This window comes from Pipistrellus kuhlii, unplaced genomic scaffold, assembly GCF_014108245.1.
Source record: "Pipistrellus kuhlii isolate mPipKuh1 unplaced genomic scaffold, mPipKuh1.p scaffold_m20_p_58, whole genome shotgun sequence".
NCBI classification, from domain to species: Eukaryota; Metazoa; Chordata; class Mammalia; order Chiroptera; family Vespertilionidae; genus Pipistrellus; species Pipistrellus kuhlii.
This window is the reverse complement of record NW_023425560.1, coordinates 1233250-1259350: the sequence shown is the minus strand read 5'-3', so window position 1 is coordinate 1259350 and position 26101 is coordinate 1233250. Positions and strand designations below refer to the sequence as shown.

Below are 26101 nucleotides of genomic sequence, written 5' to 3'. Positions count from 1 at the left end.
ACACACTGAGCCCTCACTCACACAGAGGACATGCTGAGTCCGCCCTCACTCACACAGAGGACACGCTGAGGCCCCCGCCCTCACTCACACAGAGGACACGCTGAGTCCGCCCTCACTCACACAGAGGACACGCTGAGTCCGCCCTCACTCACACACAGGACACGCTGAGCCCTCACTCACACAGAGGACACGCTGAGTCCGCCCTCACTCACACAGAGGACACGCTGAGTCCGCCCTCACTCACACAGAGGACACGCTGAGCCCTCACTCACACAGAGGACACGCTGAGTCCGCCCTCACTCACACAGAGGACACGCTGAGTCCGCCCTCACTCACACACAGGACACGCTGAGCCCTCACTCACACAGAGGACACGCTGAGTCCGCCCTCACTCACACAGAGGACACGCTGAGTCCGCCCTCACTCACACAGAGGACACGCTGAGTCCGCCCTCCCTCACACAGAGGACACGCTGAGTCCGCCCTCACTCACACAGAGGACACGCTGAGTCCGCCCTCACTCACACAGAGGACACGCTGAGTCCGCCCTCACTCACACAGAGGACACGCTGAGTCCGCCCTCACTCACACAGAGGACACGCTGAGCCCGCCCTCACTCACACAGAGGACACGCTGAGCCCGCCCTCACTCACACAGAGGACACGCTGAGCCCGCCCTCACTCACACAGAGGACACGCTGAGTCCGCCCTCACTCACACAGAGGACACGCTGAGCCCTCACTCACACAGAGGACACGCTGAGCCCTCACTCACACAGAGGACACGCTGAGTCCGCCCTCACTCACACAGAGGACACGCTGAGCCCTCACTCACACAGAGGACACGCTGAGCCCGCCCTCACTCACACAGAGGACACGCTGAGTCCGCCCTCACTCACACAGAGGACACGCTGAGCCCTCACTCACACAGAGGACACGCTGAGCCCTCACTCACACAGAGGACACGCTGAGTCCGCCCTCACTCACACAGAGGACACGCTGAGCCCTCACTCACACAGAGGACACGCTGAGTCCGCCCTCACTCACACAGAGGACATGCTGAGGCCCCCGCCCTCACTCACACAGAGGACACGCTGAGCCCGCCCTCACTCACACAGAGGACACGCTGAGTCCGCCCTCACTCACACAGAGGACACGCTGAGCCCTCACTCACACAGAGGACACGCTGAGTCCGCCCTCACTCACACAGAGGACACGCTGAATCCTCACTCACACAGAGGACACGCTGAGTCCGCCCTCACTCACACAGAGGACACGCTGAGTCCGCCCTCACTCACACAGAGGACACGCTGAGTCCGCCCTCACTCACACAGAGGACACGCTGAGCCCTCACTCACACAGAGGACACGCTGAGTCCGCCCTCACTCACACACAGGACACGCTGAGCCTGCCCTCACTCACACAGAGGACACGCTGAGTCCGCCCTCACTCACACAGAGGACATGCTGAGCCCGCCCTCACTCACACAGAGGACACGCTGAGCCCTCACTCACACAGAGGACACGCTGAGCCAATGCCCTCACTCACACAGAGGACACGCTGAGTCCGCCCTCACTCACACAGAGGACACGCTGAGTCAGCCCTCACTCACACAGAGGACACGCTGAGTCCGCCCTCACTCACACAGAGGACATGCTGAGGCCCCCGCCCTCACTCATACAGAGGACACGCTGAGCCCGCCCTCACTCACACAGAGGACACGCTGAGTCCGCCCTCACTCACACAGAGGACACGCTGAGCCCTCACTCACACAGAGGACACGCTGAGTCCGCCCTCACTCACACAGAGGACACGCTGAATCCTCACTCACACAGAGGACACGCTGAGTCCGCCCTCACTCACACAGAGGACACGCTGAGTCCGCCCTCACTCACACAGAGGACACGCTGAGTCCGCCCTCACTCACACAGAGGACACGCTGAGCCCTCACTCACACAGAGGACACGCTGAGTCCGCCCTCACTCACACACAGGACACGCTGAGCCCGCCCTCACTCACACAGAGGACACGCTGAGTCCGCCCTCACTCACACAGAGGACATGCTGAGTCCGCCCTCACTCACACAGAGGACACGCTGAGCCCTCACTCACACAGAGGACACGCTGAGTCCGCCCTCACTCACACAGAGGACACGCTGAATCCTCACTCACACAGAGGACACGCTGAGTCCGCCCTCACTCACACAGAGGACACGCTGAGTCCGCCCTCACTCACACAGAGGACACGCTGAGTCCGCCCTCACTCACACAGAGGACACGCTGAGCCCTCACTCACACAGAGGACACGCTGAGTCCGCCCTCACTCACACACAGGACACGCTGAGCCCGCCCTCACTCACACAGAGGACACGCTGAGTCCGCCCTCACTCACACAGAGGACATGCTGAGCCCGCCCTCACTCACACAGAGGACACGCTGAGCCCTCACTCACACAGAGGACACGCTGAGCCAATGCCCTCACTCACACAGAGGACACACTGAGTCCGCCCTCACTCACACAGAGGACACGCTGAGTCAGCCCTCACTCACACAGAGGACACGCTGAGTCCGCCCTCACTCACACAGAGGACATGCTGAGGCCCCCGCCCTCACTCACACAGAGGACACGCTGAGCCCGCCCTCACTCACACAGAGGACACGCTGAGTCCGCCCTCACTCACACAGAGGACACGCTGAGCCCTCACTCACACAGAGGACACGCTGAATCCTCACTCACACAGAGGACACGCTGAGTCCGCCCTCACTCACACAGAGGACACGCTGAATCCTCACTCACACAGAGGACACGCTGAGTCCGCCCTCACTCACACAGAGGACACGCTGAGTCCGCCCTCACTCACACAGAGGACACGCTGAGCCCTCACTCACACAGAGGACACGCTGAGTCCGCCCTCACTCACACACAGGACACGCTGAGCCCGCCCTCACTCACACAGAGGACACGCTGAGTCCGCCCTCACTCACACAGAGGACATGCTGAGTCCGCCCTCACTCACACAGAGGACACGCTGAGCCCTCACTCACACAGAGGACACGCTGAGCCAATGCCCTCACTCACAGAGGACACGCTGAGTCCGCCCTCACTCACACAGAGGACACGCTGAGCCCGTCCCCTCGCTCACACAGAGGACACGCTGAGCCAGTGTCCATGCTCACAAGAGGGCACGCACGGTGCATCTGACAGAGCAAGGACAGACTAGGAGAAGGGATAAGACGCACCCATGCCGTATCAGACAAACGAGTACAACCACTCACACAGGCACAGGGCCGTGGCTTCTGCCAGGCCACGTGGAGAACGTGCTGTGGAGAAAACACGGCCGACGGGCCCACTTGTTGGGTTTCCCGGAAGACACGCATGGGCTCAGTACCTGTAAGTTTGCAGCCAGCAGCATCTCCACGCGGCGACACGCGAGGGTGTCGACCATGCGAGCCAGCACGCGGAACGGGGTGCACAGCAGCTTGTCCACGTACAGCGTCAGCACGGCCCCCGACTGGCTCAGGTGGATGCCCTCCAGGCACTGCAGGGTCTTCCTCAGAGTGGTGGGCTGCGGGGAGAGGGAAGGCGGCAGTAACGCCGTCACCGACAGCGACAGGCCGCTGGCACTGCCCCAGAGGCGGGACTTACGGCCGAGAGGTTCTCGCCGCGGGACTGGATGGCCTGCAGGAAGAGGCCGCTGGCGGCGGCGCTGCGGTGCACGGCGCTGACGAAGTCCTGCACGGGCGGCTCGTGCGACAGGCTGATCAGGTCCTGGACGTGGTTCACGACGAGCCAGGTCAGGTGCTCGGAGTCGTGCAGGTTCTGGCACTGCGGAGAGAGCCAGTGCTCGTCCCAGGCCGGAGGCGGCCGGAGCCACAGGCAGGCCAGCGTGCGGTCCTGCCCACCAGTGACGGACAGGGAGGAGCTCGCCTTAGAGAGCCTGTCCCCCCACGCACACGCTGCGCCGAGACCGCTCCGGTGAGACCCCCAGTGCTGGAGGAGGAGCGTGTGGGCCGGGGGCATCAGCGGCAGAAGTGGTGAGCGCTGCCCTCAGGGCCTGCCCAGAGCCGGACGCCATCCACACCCACCCGCTCCCCAGGCCTCAGGCTTTCTCCCTTCCGTAAGGTCAGTGGGGAGAGGACTCCCTGCCACCGTCAGTTTCGGTAGAATTCCTGAGTCCAAACTACGAACGGACCCTGAAAGGGTCGTTGTGGATCACCGGAGGCCCGGTGGACATTGGTGCACTGGGGATGGGATGCGGTGGGTGGAGGTTTCCCTCAGCCTGGCCTGTGCCCTTTCCGGAGACTGGGAGCTGCAGTGGGACATCCTCAGCTGCAGCGGAGGCGAGTCACTGACCGCCAGCCGTCAGCCCGGCCTGTGGCTGAGCGGGGCTCCCCGTGGGAGCACACTGACCACAGGGGACAGCTCCTGGGTGAGTGTCGCCCCTGGTGGTTAGTGTACGTCACAGCGAGTGGTTGAGCGGCCTTAGCATCCATTAGCATATTACACTTCGATTGGTTCAAACAGAACCCTATTTCAAAGGCAGCAATGAACATCCAGCACCTGCTCTACAGCCCAACACCCCAACTGGACGCAGCAGCCGACAAGCGGTGCCGAGTGACCCCCCACAGACACGTGTGGAAGCTCGTGACCAGCGGCCAAGCCTGGCTTCCCTGCTGTCAGCAGGACTGCACGTTAAGCGGGACTTGGGCCGGCCGGCGGCAGGCAGGCAGCAGAGCGCCATTGGCCATGTTCTCCGTCCCCGCCCCCTCGCGCGTCCACACTTACAACGTAATCACAGAAGAGGATGAGCGCGCCTCGCCGGACGATTTCTCTGTTGCACATCCCCAGCTGGGACGCCGGCTGGGAGTCCTCCTCTCCTGGCACCTGGGGACTGAGTGACTTCGTGGTGGACAGACTGCGCCGTCTGGAAGGAGTGACAGGTACACTGACAGGCTTCCGGCCGCAGCGCTCGCTGTCCAGCACTGCAGTGGAGGCCTGGTCCTGTCCTGAAGCAGGACTGGGAGCTGCCACAGGGGTGATGGGCAAGACAGGCTCCTGGGTGCCCCTGAGCCACAGTGAGGCACCGATAGGAACCGGCGAGGACTCGCAGGCAGAGAACAGCAGTGCCGACGGCAAGCTCCCTGATCCCAGCTTGCTGGCTGCGGCCCCGGCTCCGTCCACGAGGCTGCCCACGCAAGACCTCAAGTCCCTACTCCCACCCAGTGCCAGGCGGCACACAGCCCTAGGGTGCCCCAGAGCCTGTGCCCACAGAAACCTCCTCAGAGCCAGAGGTGGCGGGGCCACAGCAGCGTCCCTAAGGAGCCGCAGGAAGGCCCCGGGGCTCTGTGCGAGCTGAGTCAGGCCTCCGCACAGGAGGCAGCACACAAAGCACTCCCGGCTACGGGCGACCACGTGCCACGGGAAAAGGAAATCTCAGAGCACGTCACAAAGCCTGTAAGGTGTGTGTGACGCTTACTTACTAAAAACACAACATGTGGCAAATGAAAGACCCAAACAAATGGGCAGGCCATGTCCAAAGACCAAACGACTCAGGATGGTGGAGATGGCAATTCCCCCAAGTTCACCCCAGTCACTGCGGTCCCAGTCCGCCCCGCCGAGAGCCGGGCCCTAAGGCACAGGCGCAGGAACGCAGAGGCAGCAGGAGAGCCAAGGCCGTCCAAGAGGAAGAGCAGGCCTCCCGGGCGGGGCTGCCGGGGACAGACGGACATGGAGTCAGGAGAGGAAGCCAGGCACATGCCCAGCTGACGCCTGACAAGAGCGCCAGGTAACGAAACACAGAGAGGACGCGTTTCTAACAAAAATGCTGAAGGTGATCTGTGAGGAGAAACACGACTCTGCAGCCTTCCATTAGATCGTCTGCAAACTTCACTCACAGAGGTACAGAACGCTAAGGCTGTGCGAGTCCCAGAGCCACGGAAGCAGACCTCACGATCGCGGGCCGCAGAGCTGCTCCCGCTCCCGTGGCGTTCACAGGGCACAGAGCGTGTTCAGCGCCTGCGCGGGCGGCCAAGTGGCCCCGGACGCACACGGCTGGTCTCCCCCGCCCCTCGCCTGCAGCCTCCTCCTGCAGCGCGTGCTCCCCGCTGTGCGCCCACAGCTTCCAGAAACACCGCCCTGAGGACTCCGCGGGGGGCAGGAACGTCAAAGCTTTTGTCTCCGCGTGAGTACAAATCAAATGTCTGAGTGAGGGGGGCCTAGAAGTTATGCTTACCCCGGAAAAGTCCCTGAAGACAGGGCCACCCACGATCAGGTGGCCAGCAAGTTCTTACAGAACGAGCCACAGGGCCTCCCAAAGGCCCTGACGCTCCCACACAATCACTCCAGGCCTCAGCAGCCCAGAGCATCTGACTGAGAGTCAGGATGCTCTGGAGCCAATTTGAGGAGGACCTGGCAGGGGAGGCGGCGGCAGGAACGGCCCGCAGGACAGGCCCACCGCAGCGGCGCGGGCTCCGGCTCCCGGGGCCTGGAGTCAGACCACATGTTTCTCTACAATGGGGTCCGACAGGAAGATGGATGCACGCAGAACCCTCACAAAGGCCATGGCGACCGGCCAAGCCCAGCCTCGGCGGCTCCGCGGCGGGGCGGCAGGCGTACCTGGGGGTCTGCTGCACCTCGGCCCACCAGCCGTAGTCCGTGTGGCTGACGAGCAGCAGGATCTGGCACCAGAGCAGCACGAGGGCCGGGTGGGTGGGGACCATGGAGCGCACATGCGCGTTCAGGCTCTCCAGGCTGTAGAAGCTGCCGTCCGCGCCGTCGGCCGTGAAGAGCCTGGAGGCGGCTGTTGTGATTCTCCGGAACATTCCTAGGAACCACCAAAGCCACGCAGGTTAAAGGAAAACTGCTCTTCACTGAGGCCCGGCACTGCAGAGCCAGGAGGGTTTACGTCAGGATTTGTGCCCGGCTCTTTCCTGCACCCACTCCTGCCTGCCGCCCACTCCTGCTGAGCACCGAGAGGCGGCAACGACAGGCCACATGGCCACTGCCGGCGGCAGAGGGCGGATGGCGCTGCATCCTGGCTCGGCCTCTGCAGGCTGCTGAGAGCTGAGGGCCGGTGGACTCCAGGGCCACCAGGATGCTGGCTGGGCAGCTACACCCGTAGGGCAGACCCCATGGGACCCCACCCACCAGCTTCCCCGCAGCACCCTCCTCGCCTAGAGCCACCCCCAGGAATGACATCATTCTAGTGTCTAGTGCTCCCTTGGACCCTCAGCACGCCTCTCCCGCTGGCCTGGCTTTCCCCGTGGGCCTGCGCCCAGAGTGGCCGGGAGGGGACGCTCCCATGGGGGGGTTGGGGGGCACCCACCAGACTTGAAGATGTGGATCAGGCACATGAGCAGTGTGCCCAGCTCCTGGCAGTAGAAGGTGTGCTGCTGCTCGCTCATGTCCACCCGGAGCTGCTTGGTGACGATGTCCTCCAGGAGGATGCCCACCAGCTGCAGGAGAAACCTGCGGGAAAGGGGGCGGAGACGTGACAAAGGGGCATGACAGGGCATGGGTCTCCTGTCCCTGTGTGTAGAACACACAGGACACAGTGTGGAGAGCAGGTGTGAGGGAAGCAATGCAATGTGTAAGCCCACCCCCGGGGCGGAGTCCCTGCCTCCATGCACATCTCCCTCCTCCCTGGGGCTGGCAGCGGCCAGGAAGACAGCGTGGCCCGAGGCTGTGAGGAGGCTGACAGCGTGGCACAGGACCTCACGCATCCATCTCCGCAGCCTGCTCTGGCGACCCTGCACGCGGCAGGTGCCACACAGGCTCCGGGTGCCTCTCCACAGCCTGCACCACCGATGGCCACGGCAGCCGGTTAAGGACACTATGGCGGCCCCGGCAGGAAGGTACGCGCGGCAGAATCGCACCCACGCATGTCCTCCAAAGCTCACACCGCCATCCTGGACACACACCGCCATCCTGGACTCACACCGCCATCCTGGGCTCACACTGCCATCCTGGGCTCACACTGCCATCCTGGGCTCACACTGCCAGCACACACCGCCATCCTGGGCTCACACCGCCATCCTGGGCTCACACCGCCATCCTGGACACACACCGCCATCCTGGGCACACACTGCCACAAACACCGCCATCCTGGGCACACACCGCCATAAACACCGCCATCCTGGACACACACCGCCATCCTGGGCTCACACCGCCATCCTGGGCACACACCGCCATAAACACTGCCATCCTGGGCACACCACCGCCATCCTGGGCTCCACCACCGCCATCCTGGCTCACACCACCATCCTGGACTACACCGCCAACCACAGCCATCCTGGACACACACCGCCATCCTGGGCTCACACCGCCATCCTGGGCACACACCGCCATCCTGGGCTCACACCGCCATAAACACTGCCATCCTGGGGCAACACGCCATCCTGGGACACACAACACGCATCCTGCTCACACACCGCCATCCTGGGCTCACACGCCTCCCTGGGCTTCAAACAGAACAAACAACCGCCATCCTGGGCTCACCCCCGCCATACCTGGGCTCACACCGACATCTGCTGTACACACACCGCATCCCTTGCTCACCACCGCCATCCTGGGCACACACCACCACAAACACTGCCATCCTGGGCACACACCGCCACCAACACTGCCATCCTGGGCACACACCGCCATCCTGGACACCAACACTGCCATCTGGCACACACTGCCACAACAAAGACCGCAAGCACACACCGCCATCCTGGGCTCACACAGCCAACAAACACTGCATCATGGGCACACACCGCCACACACCGCCATCCTGGGCTCACACCGCCATCCTGGGCTCACACTGCCACAAAGACCGCCAGCACACACTGCCATCCTGGACTCACACCGCCATCCTGGGCTCACACCGCCATCCTGGGGACACACCGCCATCCTGGGCACACACTGCCACAAACACCGCCAGCACACACCGCCATCCTGGGCTTACACCGCCATAAACACTGCCATCCTGGGCACACACCGCCATCCTGGGCTCACACCGCCATCCTGGGCTCACACCGCCATCCTGGGCTCACACCGCCATCCTGGGCTCACACCGCCATCCTGGGCTCACACCACCATCACACACCGCCATCCTGGGCTCACACCGCCATCCTGGGGACACACCGCCATCCTGGGCTCACACCGCCATCCTGGGCTCACACCGCCATAAACACCGCCATCCTGGGCTCACACTGCCAGCACACACCGCCATCCTGGGCTCACACCGCCATCACACACCGCCATCCTGGGCTCACACCGCCATCCTGGGCTCACACCGCCATCACACACCGCCATCCTGGGCTCACACCGCCATCACACACCGCCATCCTGGGGACACACCGCCATCCTGGGGACACACCGCCATCCTGGGGACACACTGCCATCACACACCGCCATCCTGGGCTCACACTGCCATCACACACCGCCATCCTGGGCTCACACTGCCAGCACACACCGCCATCCTGGGCTCACACCGCCATCCTGGGCTCACACCGCCAGCACACACCGCCATCACACACCGCCATCCTGGGCTCACACCGCCAGCACACACCGCCATCCTGGGCTCACACCGCCATCACACACCGCCATCCTGGGGACACATCGCCATCCTGGGCTCACACTGCCAGCACACACCGCCATCCTGGGCTCACACTGCCAGCACACACTGCCATCCTGGGCTCACACTGCCAGCACACACCGCCATCCTGGGCTCACACTGCCAGCACACACCGCCATCCTGGGCTCACACTGCCAGCACACACCGCCATCCTGGGCTCACACCGCCAGCACACACCGCCATCCTGGGCTCACACTGCCAGCACACACCGCCATCCTGGGCTCACACTGCCAGCACACACCGCCATCCTGGGCTCACACCGCCATCCTGGGCTCACACCGCCATCCTGGGCTCACACGCCATCCTGGGGACACACCGACATCCTGGGCTCACACCGCCATCACACACCGCCATCCTGGGGACACACCGCCATCCTGGGCTCACACCGCCATCACACACCGCCATCCTGGGGACACACCGCCATCCTGGGCTCACACCGCCATCACACACCGCCATCCTGGGCTCACACCGCCAGCACAGTGTGTGCAGTGCCTGCGGTGGGACCGCCACCCAGGAGCCTCTGAACAACTGGGAGCAGACGTGACCCGACCCTCCGTCCGGGCCCGACCTGGAGGGGAGGAATCAGACCACTCCCAGGGGTCCTCCCGGACCGAGCTTCTGCAGCAGCGCCACCCAATCCCTGCACCCAGGGCGCCGCCCCTCCGCCCTCCCCCCGTGGCAGTGGGTGTCGCCGGGCAAGAAGGCACGGGCCGGATGGGACTGACCAGGAGAGGTGTGAACCGACGCCCCCGGCAGGCAGCTGAGGAAGACGAGGGTTAGTCCCGACTCTGATCGCCAACCACCACGTGACTCCGGAGGGAGGGACCAGGGAGGGTCGTTACGCAGCCTACCTAGCGAATGTCTCTTCCGGCAGCGTCTTCACCTGTCTGCCCGCACCGTGTGCCGCGGGTGCCGAGTCCCGGTCCCCGTCCCGGAGCCTCGCGATGACGGGACAGGAGAGCAGGTGCGGGGAGAAGGCCAGCTCTTGGATGCGGGAGAGGACGATGTCTTCGGTCGACTGGGAGATGAGGACCCGCAAGATGGCCAGGATTCCCGAGACCCAGAGCTGGACGGTGCTCACCGACGCCTGGGGGGAGGGACGAGCCGCTCAGGGGAGGACAGAGCAGCACGCTGATCTGGCCAACAGCCCCCGCACTACCATGCCGCCGGCCGCGCCCCGCTCGGAGGGCTGCCTCCGCCGCAGGGACAGTGAACGCCGGCCCGGGACCGCGAGCCCGGGCGCCGGGCAGCACTCACCATGGTGTCCGGGGTGACGAACATGCTCCGCAGAAGCATGTCCACGGGCCGCAGCGAGGACGGGGCCAGGATCTCAAACAGCGTGTTTAACACGCCGAGGGCTTCGTGCGAATCGATGTGCATCTGTGGCAAGCGAACAAGCGAAGGCGGACATGACACCCGGGGCCCGGCCCGGCGACCTGCCCCGCCAGCGCCCGCACGGGAGGAGCCAGTGCCCGCAGCCCACCCAGCAAACACGCCTCCGGACGCCGTGTCTCCGCTGCGTTTTCCCACAATGCAAATCTCTCCCTGCGGAGTTTCACTATTTAAACAATTATGTTTTCTTTAAAAGTCAAACACATAAAAGACCAAGGAAAAAAAAATCAGCTGGAACTGCACCCCAACACAATCAGCATCCCTGGGAGCCGCCCGGTGTACCTGTACCCCGTTTTCCTCAGTGGGACCAGCGCACACCCCTTCCTTCCCCTTTGCTTTCCCTGCACCCCACCCCACAGCGCCAACGAGGAACCAATGCCAACCGGCAGCTGCGCGGCCTCCTCCTTCCGCGGAGGCGGCTTCTCGTTAACTCGCCTGACAAACCAAATAACACCCTGCGTTCCCTTAAAGACACAGCGGCGGACTCCCAAGCAACAGGGTTTAAGTCCAACGTGCCAGCGGGCGCAAAGCTTTCTGGGCTACGTCCCAGCTTCAGGTGCAGCAGGCCCGGGCTGCTCCCAGCTCCTGTCGCCGTCGCCCATGTCCACACACCAATGACAGCTCTGGAGAGGTGGCCTTCCCAGCCGGTCTGAAGGCGTCCGCGCTGAGCCTCCTCCACCGCCAGGGGACAGGGAGCCCGCGCCCCCGCGCCTTGACGGGCATATGCCGCTGCTCGGGCACCAGTGTGGCAACTTCTGGGGTCCAGCATCGCCAATACCCTTCAGTGCCAGCCTTCCCCACCCACCCCTCCTCCTGGGGCAGCCGCCACGAGTACCCCTTCTTAGTGTAACCCCCTGCCACAGTGGGGCTCCACCTCCTCCTGGTCTGCCAAGCGCCGCCTGAGGCCCGGGCCCACGGGCTGGCCTCTCAGCAGCCAGGGCTGCCCCTGCCTCCCTGGCTTTAGGAGCCCAGGCCGCCTGCTTTCCTCGTCCCACACTGGCTGTCCCTGCCCCACGCCTTCGTCAGTGAGGAGGAGGAGGAGGCTGGCCATTGTGGGGGTTAGTGGGCCCGGGTCCCACACGGGACAGCCAGGACAAGAGCGGGAGCGGCTCGCTGAGGAGAGGGATGGAAGCTCCCGCCCCGGGACCCGCGCAGACACTGCTGTGGGCGACGGGCCCGAGCGTGAAGGAAGCCACGTCCCCTCCTCCCCTCCGCGCACACCTGCTGCTTGGCGAGCATCGGGAGCAGGATGTCGGCCACCTGCCGCGACAGCCGCTTCCACCGGTCCTCGCTCTCCTTGTGGCACTGCTGCAGGACCAGGATCAGCATCTCCAGCACCTGCGGGCGGGCCAGCGGGCGGTCACTCCTCCCCCCTCGCCTGTCAGGGACGGGGACACGCCAGGGCCAAGCCTCCTGACCCCACGCGGGCCTGACGAGCCGGGACCCGGCCCTGGGACCCGGGGCCAGGGGCAGCTCCTCAGGGCCCGCTGCGCCTCGCCGCATTTCCCGTGGAGCTCCGAGACTTCGTAACCGAGAAACGGCACCAGCCGGAATGACGCCAACCCAGCAGCCTGCGCCTCACGCCCTCGGGCCTGCCCTCAGCGGGTCCCCCCACAGGCATCGCCCATGGGGGCCCTGCCTCTCAGGTTCCGTGCCTGAGCCACTGGCCAGCGGCCATGTCTGCGCAGAGGCAGCTCAGGGCCTGGCCCCCAGGAGCACGCTGACCAGGGCTCTTGCCCAGAACTGCAGATGCAACAGATGCCTCGGCGGGGCCTATGAAGCTTAAGACCTTTCCCTGCTTGTTTACAAAAAACAGGAATGGAGCAGATGGAGAAGTGTGCCATCGGGTCTCTAAAATACAACTGCTATAAAAGAGAGGCACCACCCTGGCAGGTGTGGCTCAGTGGATAGAGCGTTGGTCTGCGGACTGAAGGGTCCCAGGTTCAATTCCGGCCAAGCGCATGTACCTTGGTTGAGGGCACATCCCCAAGGAGATGTGCAGGGGGCAGCTGACCCATGTTTCTCTCTCATTGATGTTTCTAGCTCTCTATCCCTCTCCCTTCCTCTCTGTAAAAATCAATAAAATATATTAAAGAAAAAAAGAGAGGCACCCATGTAAGCCCACCCCCTACAGAGCCTGACCCCCCCCGTCCCACCGGCCTCTCCCATCCAGGCCGCGGCTGTGGTCTCACTGCGCGAGAACACCTCAGCGGCCCCCCACCAAGACCAGCCCCCGTCTGTTCACTCGCAAGCCAGGCCGAGAACGGGGAGCCACTCCCGGCCCCCCAGCCCGTGTGCTGGCCGAGAGCGGGCGGCGCTCACAGCTCCGGGCGGGGTGCCCACTGCGGAGGCGATGGGACCTAACCAAACACCACACGCTAACTGTGACCGAGCTGGAGCCCCCGGAGAGCAGAGGAAGTGCTCCTGAGGAAGCTCCTGACTTCACAGGTCTGAGACACACCGCTGGGAGGAAGGACAGAGGGAGGCCAGGCCGCCGGACACGCTGAGAGAGGAGTCACAGAAAGCAGCTCTCTGCGCTCCACTGCCTCTAAGCACCCGAGGTTCCGTCCACCTTACGGACGGCAGAAACAGGACCAGCTTAGGGAGCACTCACATGGTCCTCCTGGGAAGAGAGGGCTCGGGGTACAGCCTTCTTGACGGATGTGCGGTCTGCCAGGGGGGCTTCCCCAAGGGGCGGCGCTGCTTCAGACAGCCCCACAGACCCTCCGGCCCCAGCCGGCCCAGAGCAACACCCGGTAACGGGCGGCGGCCCCGCGGCCCTGCGCCCTGCAGGACGACGGAGGGCCCCTTACCTGATGGTACTGGATGAGCCTCAGGAGCATGGACACCACCACCTCCTTCTGAGTCTCCAGCTCCTTCCCCGCGTCAGCCTTATTGGCCCCTCTCAGGACGAAGAGGTCGTGGACGATGGGCTGGAGTGCCGGGATGGCTGGGGGACAGAGCTTCTATGAGAAGCCGCGCCTCCCGACAGCAGGGAGCACAGAGCGCCCGCGGAGCTGGGCTGGCCACGCTCGTCACGAAGGACCAGTGTTTGTCAGGCCCGATCTACCGCGCAGCGATCTACCGCGTCTCCATTCTCACTTACGGAGACTCCAAGTCCTCAGAGTGAAGAAGGTGCCCCTCCACGTGCACAAGCACATGTGTGTGAACATATGCATGCACATGCACCCATGCGCACACACAGGCTGCAGAGCAGCGCAGGCGCACAGGGCACGCCGGGGGAGGGAGGGCTGCCGTTACCGTGGGTCACGGCCTTGCGGCCGCTCGCCATGATGCCGTCGCACAGCTGGATGATCTTGGGGATCCCGATGATCTGCTTTGAGTGGTAGCGCTCGTACGACAGGAGCACCAGGAAGAAGAAGATGTTGGGAATGATCGCCTCCGAGTCCCTGGAAACAAAACCTCCATCAGACACTTCCTCTCAGACCTGACTCACAGCATCACCGAAGCAAACAAATCCTCACGGGAAGCGAGAGCTCGCACACGAGGAGCCTCGCGGGCTCCTTCCGTCCAGCGGGCACGGTGCCTTCTGTCCGGGCGGAGCCCTGCACCCGGCTAGCGCACCCGGCAGCCCTGGGCGCCCAACACAGCCGGCTCCCCGGTTCCCTCAGCGCCTCGCTCTTTGGTCCAAGAAAGTGACCAGAAGGAAAAGGGACCCACTCAGTCACGGCGTCGGCCAGAATGAGAGCGGGTCTCTAGACCCGAGGCCTCTGACGGCCCCGGCACGGACCCCACTTTTCTTCTTTCTTTTTTTAACATATTTTATTGATGTTTTACAGAGAGGAAAGGAGAGGGATAGAGAGTTAGAAACATCGATGAGAGAGAATCATCGGCCAGCTGCCTCTTGCACACCCCCTACTGGGGATGTGCCTGCAACCAAGGTACATGCCCTGGACCGGAAGCGAACCCGGGACCTTTCAATCTGACGCTCTATCCACCGAGCCAAACCGGTTTCGGCCGGACCCCATTTTTTACTGAGCAACTCAGAAGCTAACGGATGGGAGCCCGATGGTTGCAGCAGCATCCTGTGCACAAAAACCTGTGGGTTCAAGTCCAGTCAAGGCACATCCTAGCTTGTGCGTTGAATTCCCTGTTGTGGTATGCACAGGAAGCAATCAATCAATGTTTCTCTCTCTCTGTCAAATCAATAAAAATGTATCCTCAGGTGAGGATTAAAAAAAACAAAGAATTTTAATTTTCAATAGTTATACACCCATAACTGCCAAGGAGGAAGCATTAACCCTTCCTCTGCAGTGATCAAGGCTATTACAGACATAACTGCATGGCAATTGCCTTGATAAAGCCAACCACATCTAAACAGCTGCCCTTTAAGATTAAGAGGTGGCGTTCAACAGGCCAGAATTCCTTTAGCAACTGATCATAATTAGATGCTTTCAAATGTGAAATGAAAACTGATGGCACCTGTAATTAACAGATGCCGAACAGCTTCTAAACTTGCCTTCAGATACCCATTCATTTTATTTTTAAAAATATATTTCCACCAATTCCAAAGAGAAAGGGAGAAGGAGAGATAGAAACATCAATGATGAGAATCACTTGATCGGCTGCCTCCTTGCATGCCCCCTACTGGGGATTGAGCCTGCAACCCAGGCATGTACCATGACGGGAATCAAACTGTGACCTCCTGGTACATAGGTCAATGCTCAACCAGTGAGCAATACTGGCCAGGTTTCATTAATTTTTAAGAGAAACAAAAATGCATATCATATTAGTCAGGTTTCCATTAAAAAAAAAAACCTAGCAAAATTCCTAACAATCCACCCTGACTGCTGTGGCTCAATTGGTTGAGCTTTGCCCCCCTCCCTCACCCCCCCATGACCAAAAAGTCTTGGGTTCAATTCCCAGTCAGGGCACATGCCTGGGTTGCGAGCTCAATCCCCAGAGTGGGGCATGCAGGAAGCAATTGATCCATGATTCTCTCATCATTGATGTTTCTATCTCTCCCCCTCTCCCTAAGAAAAAAATCAATGAAAACATTTTTTTAGCCGAAGCCGGTTTGGCTCAGTGGATAGAGCGTCGGCTTGCGGACTGAAAGGTCCTGGGTTCGATTCCGGTCAAGGGCATGTGCCTTGGTTGCGGGCACATCTCCAGTGGGGGTTGTGCAGGAGGCAGCAGATCGATGATTCTCTCTCATAGATGTTTCTAACTCTCTGTCCCTCTCTCTTCCTCTCTGTAAAAAATCAATAAAATATATTTAAAAAGAAAAGAAAAAAAAGCACTATCTTTAAAAAAAGAAAGAAAGAAAAAGAAAACATTTTTTAAAATGCCTCGTGATCCTTTAAAGTGCATTCATGTTAATATCTAAAATTACGTGCACTTACGTAACCAGAACAGAAGCAGAATTAAGCAGACTAAGAGGACGCCGTTACCTGAACTGGCCCACTTCGATGTACTCAAACTGCTTCAGCACGAACCCAATGAACACCTGCAGAGGAGAGAAACAGCACTGCCACACGGCACCGCGCCCGGCTCCTTCGCGCCCACTGCCCTGTGCAAGTGCTTTACAGGTTTCCTGACAGCGGATAAGCCGCAGTGCACAAGAGCGCAAACGTGTTTACTGCGTCAGACAGGAGTTTCAGACCCTTCCAGGGTCCCTATAGACGTTTCTGTTCACAGAGGAGGGACCTGTCAGGAGGACAAATAACGAACTCGGGGGACACCGGCAGCACCCGCCATACCGGGGCCTCCTCTCCAGCTCGAGGAGCCCCACGCGGGGCGTGCTGGTGCAGGACCGCCCAGGAGAGACGCCGCGTCAGCCCGTGTGGGAGCCATTCCCGGCACCGCCTGCTCACCCACCTGAGCCCAGAGCTGCCTCCCCACTGCATCCCCCGCCCTGTGACCCCGCACACAGCAGGCGCTCAATAAATGGGAACGGGGCTCAGTGGCCTGCAGCTCGCTTCCCACCCTTTCAGGAAACCTGCGTGGCACCGAGGGGTGAAAGCAAGAACCAACGTGCGGGGCTGCTTATGGCCAAGCCGGGGCGGGCGGAGCTGTGCGGTGAGGTGGGAGCGGCGGCCAGAGGAAGCGCAGGCTGACTAGGCTCAGCGCGCTGCCGGGAAGCAGGCCTGTCGATGCTCACGCGGCCCTCAGCGTTTGTGGACAGAGGCGGCTCAGAAGGAAGCAGCGTCTGCCGCCTTGAACAGGCTGTGGGAGAGCCTCTGGCAAAGGTGAACGGGGGCCCAGGGAGACCCCAACAGCCCAGACAGATGGGGAGACCCTGGGGCGAGGGCAGGAACAGCCGAGCTTGCGGCAGATGGCGGCGCCGTCTCTGCGGCCGCTTCACTGAGTCGCGAACAGTGCGGAGATGAGAGACCGAGTGACAAACCTGGTCTGAATCCAGAAGGCAGTAGTTGACCCGCAGCTGGACCAGCTGCGCCAGCAAGTCCAGGACCTGCCTCTGCAGCTGCACGGACGTGGTGGTCGTGTACTGCTTCAGCGCCTTGATGACCAGAGGCTCGAACAGCCGGATGTGGCTGTGAATGGCGTTCTGGGACAGGCAGGGCGCCATGAGCGCCTCCGGAAAGGCCCGGAGCACGGCGCCTGGCCCCTTCCCCGCGCTCTCGGCCGCCCCGCGTACGGACCTTGTCTGCCCGGGTCTTTGTGACGCTCGAGAGGTTTGTCTTCAACTGGGTGGACACCTTCTGCAGCACGTCGAACCACCTGCCGGCGAGAGCGCCCTCACTACGCTGCGGGGCTCGGCTCCCCGCGGCCGGCTCGGGGGTCGGGCGCCCGTTTCCCAGAGGTCCCTGGACGGAGCAGCCCTTCGGGGACGCTGGCTCCTATCGCTATGTTCCTCACAGACCAGTGCCTGCTTGCTCTCCCGCGTCTCTCCCACGGCCGTTCCCAACTGCGTGCAGCGGGAGGGTTACCCCGGGGAGGGTTACCCTGAGGCGGCGAGGTCCGGCTCGGCCTGCACGGCGTTGCGCAGGCTGGCGTCGGCCAGGGCCTGAGTGAAGTGAGTGTAGGGAGCCATGAAGCAGCAGTGGTACAGGCCGGGCCTCAGGCTGGACGAGCCGAGGCGCTGGGCTCGGCCCTGGCACTTGCTGGGGTTGGAGGACAAGCCATCGCACTGGGCGGCCAGGTTTGTCCCAAAGAGAGTCTTCAGCAGCTGGAGAGAGAGGAGCCGTCAGCACACTGCCCCCAGCGTGGGCCCTCGCCCACGGGAAGCCATCGAGGTGACGGGGAGCGGGAGTGTGGGGGGTAGGCATGGGGCTCCCGCTGAGAACCCCTTTCACCTTCACCAACAACCCCGTGCTCTGAATTGTGGGGCTGAGAAGAGCCCGCCTCACCTGCTGGACGCAGACCGTGGCCATCGTGGGCTCCCGGCTGAAGCAGGACCTCAAGTAGCCCAGGATCTCCTCCACACACTGCGGGGGAAGCGGGCGCTCAGGAGGCGGGGACGCTCGCTCCTGGTATGCCTTGCCTGCGAGCCCTCACCACCGACTCCCAGCTCCAACGCCCGCCGCTCACTGGCCCCGCGCCCTCTGCTCACTGACCCCACCCGCCACTCACCGACCCCCGCCCGCCGCTCACTGACAACAGCCCACCAGCTCAGAGCCAAGCGCCGGGACAGAGCCGTGGGCACGGAGGCCTCCGGCTGCCGCCCCGCCCCAGGGGCCGGGCCCACACCAGCCCCCGGCACTGGGCCAGGCGCCGGCGTGTGGCAGCTGCGCTCACCTTCCCGATGTCCTGCAGCGTGGCCAGCTCCAGGATCTGCGAGAGCACGTCCAAGGCCGAGCGCAGAAAGCCCCCGAACTTCTCCGTGCTGTTCTGGAGGTCCAAGGTGACCTTGGGAGGGGAGAGACGATTACTGCACCGTCACGCCGGGGCGTCTCACGGGGGCGGCGCACACCCCGCAGCCGCACAGCCCGCTGGGGGTCCTGTCCATCTGTCTGTCTGGGGAAATGCCTGGGGCAGGAAATCACGCTCCAGTATCTGTAGGAGATCTGTTTTCTTTCAAAGGCGTCTTCCTACTTGTACTAACACTGCAAACAGAAATGGCTTCTAACCTTCTGCAAACGGGCACGACGGGACCACCGGTCATTGCCGGGCTGACCAGCAGCGTCCCCAACAGAGCGCACGTCCCCCCCGCGCTCACACCCCGCCCGCCAGCCTGGCGCCCGCACACGTGGGCCGGCTCAGGCAGCTCCGCCTCAGGCTCTAACGGCCTCGGCCTACACGATGCAGCCGCCCCCCATTTTCAGGCCGAAAGGACGGGGCAGGCCCCAAGGCATGATGGGCAAGAGTGAGGCCAAAGGTTAGAAATGGGCATGAGAACAGGAGCTGGCCAAGCCCTCCGACGTGCTGCGGCGCACAGAAAGCAGCTCAGCCGCATGAACTGACCGCCCCGGTGACAGAAGCCCGGTCGGGACACGGGGGATGGCCACGGAGCGGGAATGACAGTGGCCACTCTCCTGTCACCCTGCGGGTGTCACCCACAGGCCAGGAGGGACCGCCAGGTGAGCGAGCACTGGAGAGAGGGTCCGTGCAGCTCCGTCAGGGAGATGGTGGGAAGGGGCCCACCCCAGCAGGCGGGGGGCAGGGTCAGGGGGCAAGGGCGTGAAGACTGGAGGGCTGGAAGCTACCACTAGAGGCCGAGCCAACCTGGAACCACGAACTGGGCCTCACATCCCGTGTGCACACCCGCCACGAACCCCAAGACCTCAAGAACCAGGGAGCCCGGCCGTGGGGCTCAGTGACCGAGCGGTGACCCAGGAACCAGGAGGTCATGATCTGATGCCGTCAGGCAACGTGCCTGGGTTGTGGGCTCGATGCCCAGTAGGCGGCGTGCAGGAGGCAGCCTATCAACTATGTTTCTCTCTCAGGGATGTTTCTAGCTATCCCTCTCCCTTCCTTTCTCTCTCTAAAAAAAAAATCAACAAATACATATTTTTTTAAAACGTTATGTTACAGATCAGTGCGTCTCAGTAAAACTGAGACTGTTTTCTGTGCACCTCAAAAGAGGGTGAGCCCGCGGCACTGGGCGGGCGCTGGTCGGAGCCGCGTACCTTGTAGTTGGCGTGCGTGGCCTTCAGGACGTCGTGCAGCCGGAGGTAGGAGGGAAGGTGGTAGAAGCTCCCCAGCGACGAGGGTTTATTGGTCGTGACGGGCCCTGCAGCATCTGCCTGTCGGGAGGCTGAAACACACGCACACACACGCACACGCACACGCACACACGTTAGATGGACAGTGAGCCGCGCTAAGGCTAAGCTAAGGCAGGGCTGCAGTAGCATGTCAGAGCGTGCCAGAGGGAAAGGAGGCGAACTCGTTCCTGGCTCTCTCTGGCAGCCATGGGAATCGGCTGATGGACAGGGCGGAGTCGGACCTCCCGGGACACGGGGAAGACGAAGGGCAGTGACTGCTGCTAGCCTGCTGGCCGGTGGCCCGGCTGCAGGTAGGAGGCGGGACTGACCCCGCCTGCGCCCATCACACAGCTCAGAGCCCGCGCTGCCTGCAGGACGGTCCCAGCCGGTTTGGCGCCGGCCCTCACGGATGCGGTGTCATTCTCTCAATGCTGCGCCCTCCCTAAGCTGCTCAAGCTTCACAGACTGGGGGACCCTCCGCCGGTCCCTCAGCAGCCGGCCCGCGGGCTACGGTCGGTCTCCCGCCAGCTCCGGAAGCTCACACCAGGCTCTCCCAGCAGAGGGAGCAGAAGTCGGACTGGCGCCCACCCCGCCCGCTCTCCCCGGTGCCCCTTGAGCACAGAACGCGTGGCTGTGTCCGCCGAACCTGAGCCTCGCTGGGGGCAGCAGCCCTCCAGCGGCTGTGCACGCCCCAGTTCCTCGCGCTCAGACTGTGTCCCCTTAGTCTCCTGCGGGCACTCCCCACTGTAAGGTCCCGCTTCCCACTCAGAACGCCCCTCTGGGAACCGTCTCTGCCCCCGACACAACCCCGCCTCCCTCACTGACTCCGCAGGGAGCCAGGCAGCAGGCAGCCGCGGCTGCGGTGAGGGCCGGGCAGGCTGCTGTGCCCGCTGTGAGCGAGGCCCACTGAGGCGCTCGGGGCCGATGTGGGCTGCACACACGAGTCAGGTGCACATCTGGGACCACCCCTGGACACCGTTCCCCTGGCCTCACGGCTGTTATTTATCACGTCGCCCTGACGGTAAGCTCAGGCCTGAACGTACGTCCAGGACACGGGGCCCCGCCCGTCAGCGCCTCCTACCTGGGCTGGCGTCGCTGCCTTTCTTGGGGCTCAGAGGCACGGACGCCTGCTCGGCCGGCTCCTTCTCCTTGCCTTTCCGCCGAATGGGACTGAGAGAAGGGGCGCTGGTGAGGGATGGCAGGGCTGCCTGGAGCGGAGAACAAGGGCTGGGCGTTACCCCCAGAAACTGCGGTCCACACCTGCCACTGAGAGCTCAGCTTCCCTTCCAAAGCCCGCACTCCCCGCCACTGACCAGCACCCACCCAGCACCCACCCATAGCTCAGCTTCCTCCGAATCCACTCACGGAGCTCAGAAGCCACAGAGTCATGTCCATCCCCCAACCCTCACCCCACACAGGGGGCGTGGACGGCACTTGCTGACAGGCTAAGGGGAAGGGCCAGCACGCAGGACACCAGTGTGATTCCACTTACATACATGTCGCAACGGGCACCTCCCCACAGAAACGGGAAGGCCAGGGCCACCGGGAGCTAGGGAGCATGGGGGTTAAGGGTGACGGCTAAGGGGCACAGTGTTCCTTCCTGGGTTCTAAAACTGACTGCAGTGGCGAGCACGTGACTGTGGGCGCTGAAGTGGCCCGCACACTGAAGGGGGAGGGGCAGGGGCGTGGGTCATGCCAACTGTATCACACCAGCATGCTGCTTCCCCACAGCGAGGCTGCTCCGCCTCCAGAGGAGGCGCTCCGTCCGCCCGTCTGGCCGGGGCAGTGGCAGTGAACAGAGAAAACAGCCTGTGCTCCTGGGCGTGAGCATGTGCCTGTGCACGGGTATGTGAGCACAGATGTGTGCACACATGTATGTACATGTATGTAAATGGTTCCTTGTGAAATACTCAGTGGGGAAAACAAAGGACGTGGGGCGAGAATGAAGAGCTGCAATGACGCCCACACTTCCAACTTTACAAAACACAAAGTGAGCTCGGCCTGTGGGTTCAGGGGCTGAGCATCGGCCTATGACCAGGAGGTCACGGTTCAATTCCCAGTCAGGACACGTGCCCGGGTGCAGGACTGATCGCCGGGGGGGCGTGCAGGAGGCAGCCCACCAATGATTCTCTCTCATCATTGATGTTTCTCTCTCTCCTTCTCCTTTCCTCCCTGAAACCAATAAAAACATTAAAAAACACACAAGCCCTAACCGGTTTGGCTCAGTGGATAGAGCGTCGGCCTGGGGACTGAAGGGTCCCAGCTTCGATTCCAATCAAGGGCATGTACCTTTGTTGCGGAAACATCCCCAGTGGGAAGAGTGCAGGAGGCAGCTGATCTACATTTCTCTCTCATTGATGACTCTAACTCTCTATCCCTCCCCCTTCCTCTCTGTAAAAACATCAGTAAAATATATTTCTAAAAAAATCAAAACACACACCATGAGAGGAGTGGGCCGGCACAGACGGAGGCCGCGCAGCTCCGGGAGCTCCGGTGTAGCGCCAGGCAGACGTGCCGTGGGGCAGCGGGCCACTGATGCTTAGATGCTGCTGGCGACGGGCGGGGCCGAGCTTACCTTCCCCGCGGGCCCAGGCGCCACCTCGTCCAGCACGTGGGCGCAGATGTTGACCACCTTCAGCAGGTGGGAGAAGAGCTGCTCCACCATGGGCACCAGGCTCCGGTCCCCCAGCGCGGGCCACGCCTCCTCTTGCTTGGCGGCGGCCGGGCTGGCCTCGTCCTCGGCAGCCCAGGAGCTCCTCAGAGACCGGGGGGCACTGGCTGTGAGGCAGGCACAGGGTCAGCTCCGCCCGCGGCGGGTGGCAGAGGGCACTGTCAGACCCATCCACACCGCACCACACCTGCCAGTCAACGACACCTCGCCTCCACCAGGAAGCGGACATCCCCCCGGAGCACGCTCCCGTTCCCACGCCCGACACCGTCACACTCCCTCCGAGGGACAGTGAGCGAGGAGCCTCCGCTCCCGCCGCCCGCTCCTGCACCACCACATCCTGTGGCCTCGCTCTTCCCCCAGCCACAACCTGAGCCTCCCAGTGCCCTCCTCCACCCCCGTCAGGGCGCGGGGTGGCCCTCCACACCACAGGAAGGCCAGGCGGGTGAGCACTGTTACCGCCACCCATAACACAGCAGCTGGTCAGCGATAACAGACCACTCTGTGATGTGCGAACTCACAGCTGTGAGCCCGCTTTCATTGGTCATTTTCTTTTTAAACTTAAATTCTTTACTGCTGAAAGCATTACATGTCTCCTTGTTTTCCCATGGACCTCTCCCTGGCCGCTCCTACCCCCCCCCCATGCTCTCACGCCCCTGCTGTGTGTGTCCATTGGCTATGCTATAGGCATACTAGTACATACAAGTTCTTTGGTTGATCTCTTACCCCTCACCCTCCCCCAACTTCCCTCTGAGATGATTCTCTGTCTCCGCATCTATTTTTGTTCATCAGTTTAGTTGTTCCTTATATTCCACAAATGAGTGAGATCATGTGCTATTTATCTTTTTCTGACTGGCTTGTTTCACTTAGTAAAATGCTCTCCATGTCCATCCATGCTGCTGCAAATGGTAAGAGTGCCTTCTTTTTCACTGCTGCGTAGTATTTCTTTGTGTAGCTGTACCATGGTTTTCTAATCCCTTCATCTGCGGCTGGGCACTTAGGCTGTCTCCAGACCTCAGCTATGGTGAATTGTGCTGCTATGGACATAGGGATGCATATATCCTTTCCGATGGGTGTTTCTGGTTTCTTGTGATATAATCCTAGGAGTGGGATCACTGGGTCAAATGGGAGTTCCATTTTTAACTTTTTGAGGAAACTCCATACTGTTCTCCACAGCAGCTGCACCAGTCTGCATTCCCACCAGCAGTGCACGAGGGTTCCTTTTTCTCCTCATCCTCACCAGCACCTGTTGTTTGCTGATGTGTTGATGGTGGCCATTCTGACAGGTGTGAGATGGCGCCGCATTGTTGTTTTGATTTACATCTCTCAGATAATCAGTAACTGTGAGCATGTTTTCAAATGTCTCTTAGCCTCCGTATGTCCTCTTTCAAAAACTGTTTATTTAGGTTCTTTGCCCATTTTTGATTGGATTATCTTCCTTTTGTTAAGTTGTGTGAATTCCCGGTAAATTTTGGAGATTAAACACTTATCGGAGATAACATTGGCAAATGTGTTCTCCCATGCAGTGGCCTTTCTTGCTATTTTGTTGGTGGTTTCTTTTGCTGTGCAGAAGCTTTTTATTTTGATGTAGTCCTGTTTGTTTATTTTCTCCTGAGTCTCCATTGTCCTAGGAGATATATGGGTAAAGATTGCTACAATGTATGTCTGATATTTTGCTGCTGGATTCTTCTAAGCATTTTATGATTTTCCGTCTTATGTTTATGTCCGTTAGCCATTTTGAGTTTATTTTTGTGTATGGTGTAAGTTGGTGGTCCAGTTTCATTTTTTGTAAGTATCTGTCCAATTTTCCCAACTCCATTTATTGAAGACTGTCTTGACTCCACTATGCTCTTGCCTCCTTTGTCAGATAATAATGGAGCATAATGGCTTGGGTGAGTTTCTGGGTTCTGTTCTGTGTTATCTATCACTAGCTGTTGTATTAGTTAGCAACAGTGTAACCTATGTTTGCCCACCCGTCCTCGTTCGCCTGTTGGTCCGGTTCACGAAGCCCCTCAATGGCCCCCGCAGCAAGCAGGCCACGCCCTCCTGTGGACGCCGGGACCTCACACATCGTCCTTCCGAACCCCCTAGCTGCTGGCCCACGTGCCCCCACCTGGAGTGAGAGAAGAGCTTGCCTGCACCTCTGCAGGGGCTCGACCGGGAAAGGCCTCCGTGGGGACGCTGGACACAGACCAGTGTCCACAGCACATGCCGCCAGCACACGCCTACACACGGAGGCAATGCCTGACGTCAGGAACCAGCTGTCCCTGGCAGTGACCTCAGCGCTTTTCCCTCCTATGCTCACTGCCCGCCCCTCGCAGGAAATCAAGAGCTAAAGACCCGAGGTCCCTGTTTCAACCCAGAACCAATACCTGCGAGCAAGTTCCCGGCCAAGACCAAGGCATCCTGATGGGCGGCGAGGTCCAGCGGGAACCACGCCGACGAGAGCAGCGCCAGGATCGCCGGGGCCATCCCGACGGTGCAGCTCTTCCTGGACTCGTCCGAGGCGCTCAGCGGGGGCACCCTGGGGGCAGACGTGTGCGCGGCCACGTTACAGAAACATTGTAAAGCAAACGCTCTTTTGTTGTTTTATTGATTACTTTGGAGAGCAAGGAAGGCGGAGAGAAATGCCAGTTGAGTAAAACCTCCATCGGCTGCCTCCTGCAGCCCCGGCACAGGCCCGCCCGTCCGCACCCGCACATCCGTTCATGGACGACGCCCACGAGCCGAGTGCACTGGTCAGCTCCAGAGCAGGCAGCCTGGCTTCCCTCTGAACCACAGGCCTGTCACTGGCCCCGCACACCAGCTCAGCGCTGACGATCAGCTTGCCTCTCTCCTGTGACCCACAGCTCTGCGCAGCCACCGGAGCCGGGGAAGCCGGAGGCTGGACAGATCAGAGCGTCTTGTGGCTCCTCCCTCACCTCGGAGCACTGCACTCAGGCAGGAGCAGGGCGGCTTGGCTGAAACTGCAGCTGCTCCGAGGTGCTTGTTGCAGGAAATCATCACCCAGACGGGAGCGCCCTCCAGCGGACACGGCTCCCTGGCCGTGATGGGCGGGGCTTCCCAGCGTGCCGTGAGCCATGTCCGAGGAACAGCAGCTCCCTCACTCCGCTGCTGGACAGCCCGCAGGCTGCAAACCGGACTCCCTGCTAGACTCCCACCTGCAGCACAGCACCCTCCGCCCACTCCTGTGGCCGCCGCACGGCCACGGTGGGTCACGTTAGATTTTAAACAAAAATGCGTCCACAGCCGAAACCGGTTTGGCTCAGTGGATAGAGCATCGGTCTGCAGACTAAAAGG

General features: G+C 61.6%; 1 protein-coding gene across 3 annotated transcripts in view; it reads right to left on the bottom strand.

The window, feature by feature from the left end:
* Nucleotides 1–26101, bottom strand: part of HTT (huntingtin) — a 93194-nt gene that overhangs the window by 21015 nt on the left and 46078 nt on the right. For all 3 annotated transcript variants that reach the window (XM_045573998.1, XM_045573999.1, XM_045574000.1), the window contains 20 exons: nucleotides 25174–25325; nucleotides 22709–22911; nucleotides 21215–21341; nucleotides 20059–20186; nucleotides 18728–18838; nucleotides 18340–18417; nucleotides 17935–18158; nucleotides 17632–17710; nucleotides 17376–17537; nucleotides 16420–16475; nucleotides 14270–14418; nucleotides 13822–13958; nucleotides 12230–12346; nucleotides 10874–10996; nucleotides 10468–10703; nucleotides 7322–7464; nucleotides 6613–6820; nucleotides 4783–4921; nucleotides 3643–3822; nucleotides 3386–3562 (listed from right to left, as the gene is read on the bottom strand). In XM_045573998.1, the coding sequence (XP_045429954.1) occupies nucleotides 3386–3562; nucleotides 3643–3822; nucleotides 4783–4921; nucleotides 6613–6820; nucleotides 7322–7464; nucleotides 10468–10703; nucleotides 10874–10996; nucleotides 12230–12346; nucleotides 13822–13958; nucleotides 14270–14418; nucleotides 16420–16475; nucleotides 17376–17537; nucleotides 17632–17710; nucleotides 17935–18158; nucleotides 18340–18417; nucleotides 18728–18838; nucleotides 20059–20186; nucleotides 21215–21341; nucleotides 22709–22911; nucleotides 25174–25325 (2929 nt within the window). The remainder of the gene's footprint in view (nucleotides 1–3385; nucleotides 3563–3642; nucleotides 3823–4782; nucleotides 4922–6612; nucleotides 6821–7321; nucleotides 7465–10467; nucleotides 10704–10873; nucleotides 10997–12229; nucleotides 12347–13821; nucleotides 13959–14269; nucleotides 14419–16419; nucleotides 16476–17375; nucleotides 17538–17631; nucleotides 17711–17934; nucleotides 18159–18339; nucleotides 18418–18727; nucleotides 18839–20058; nucleotides 20187–21214; nucleotides 21342–22708; nucleotides 22912–25173; nucleotides 25326–26101) is intronic.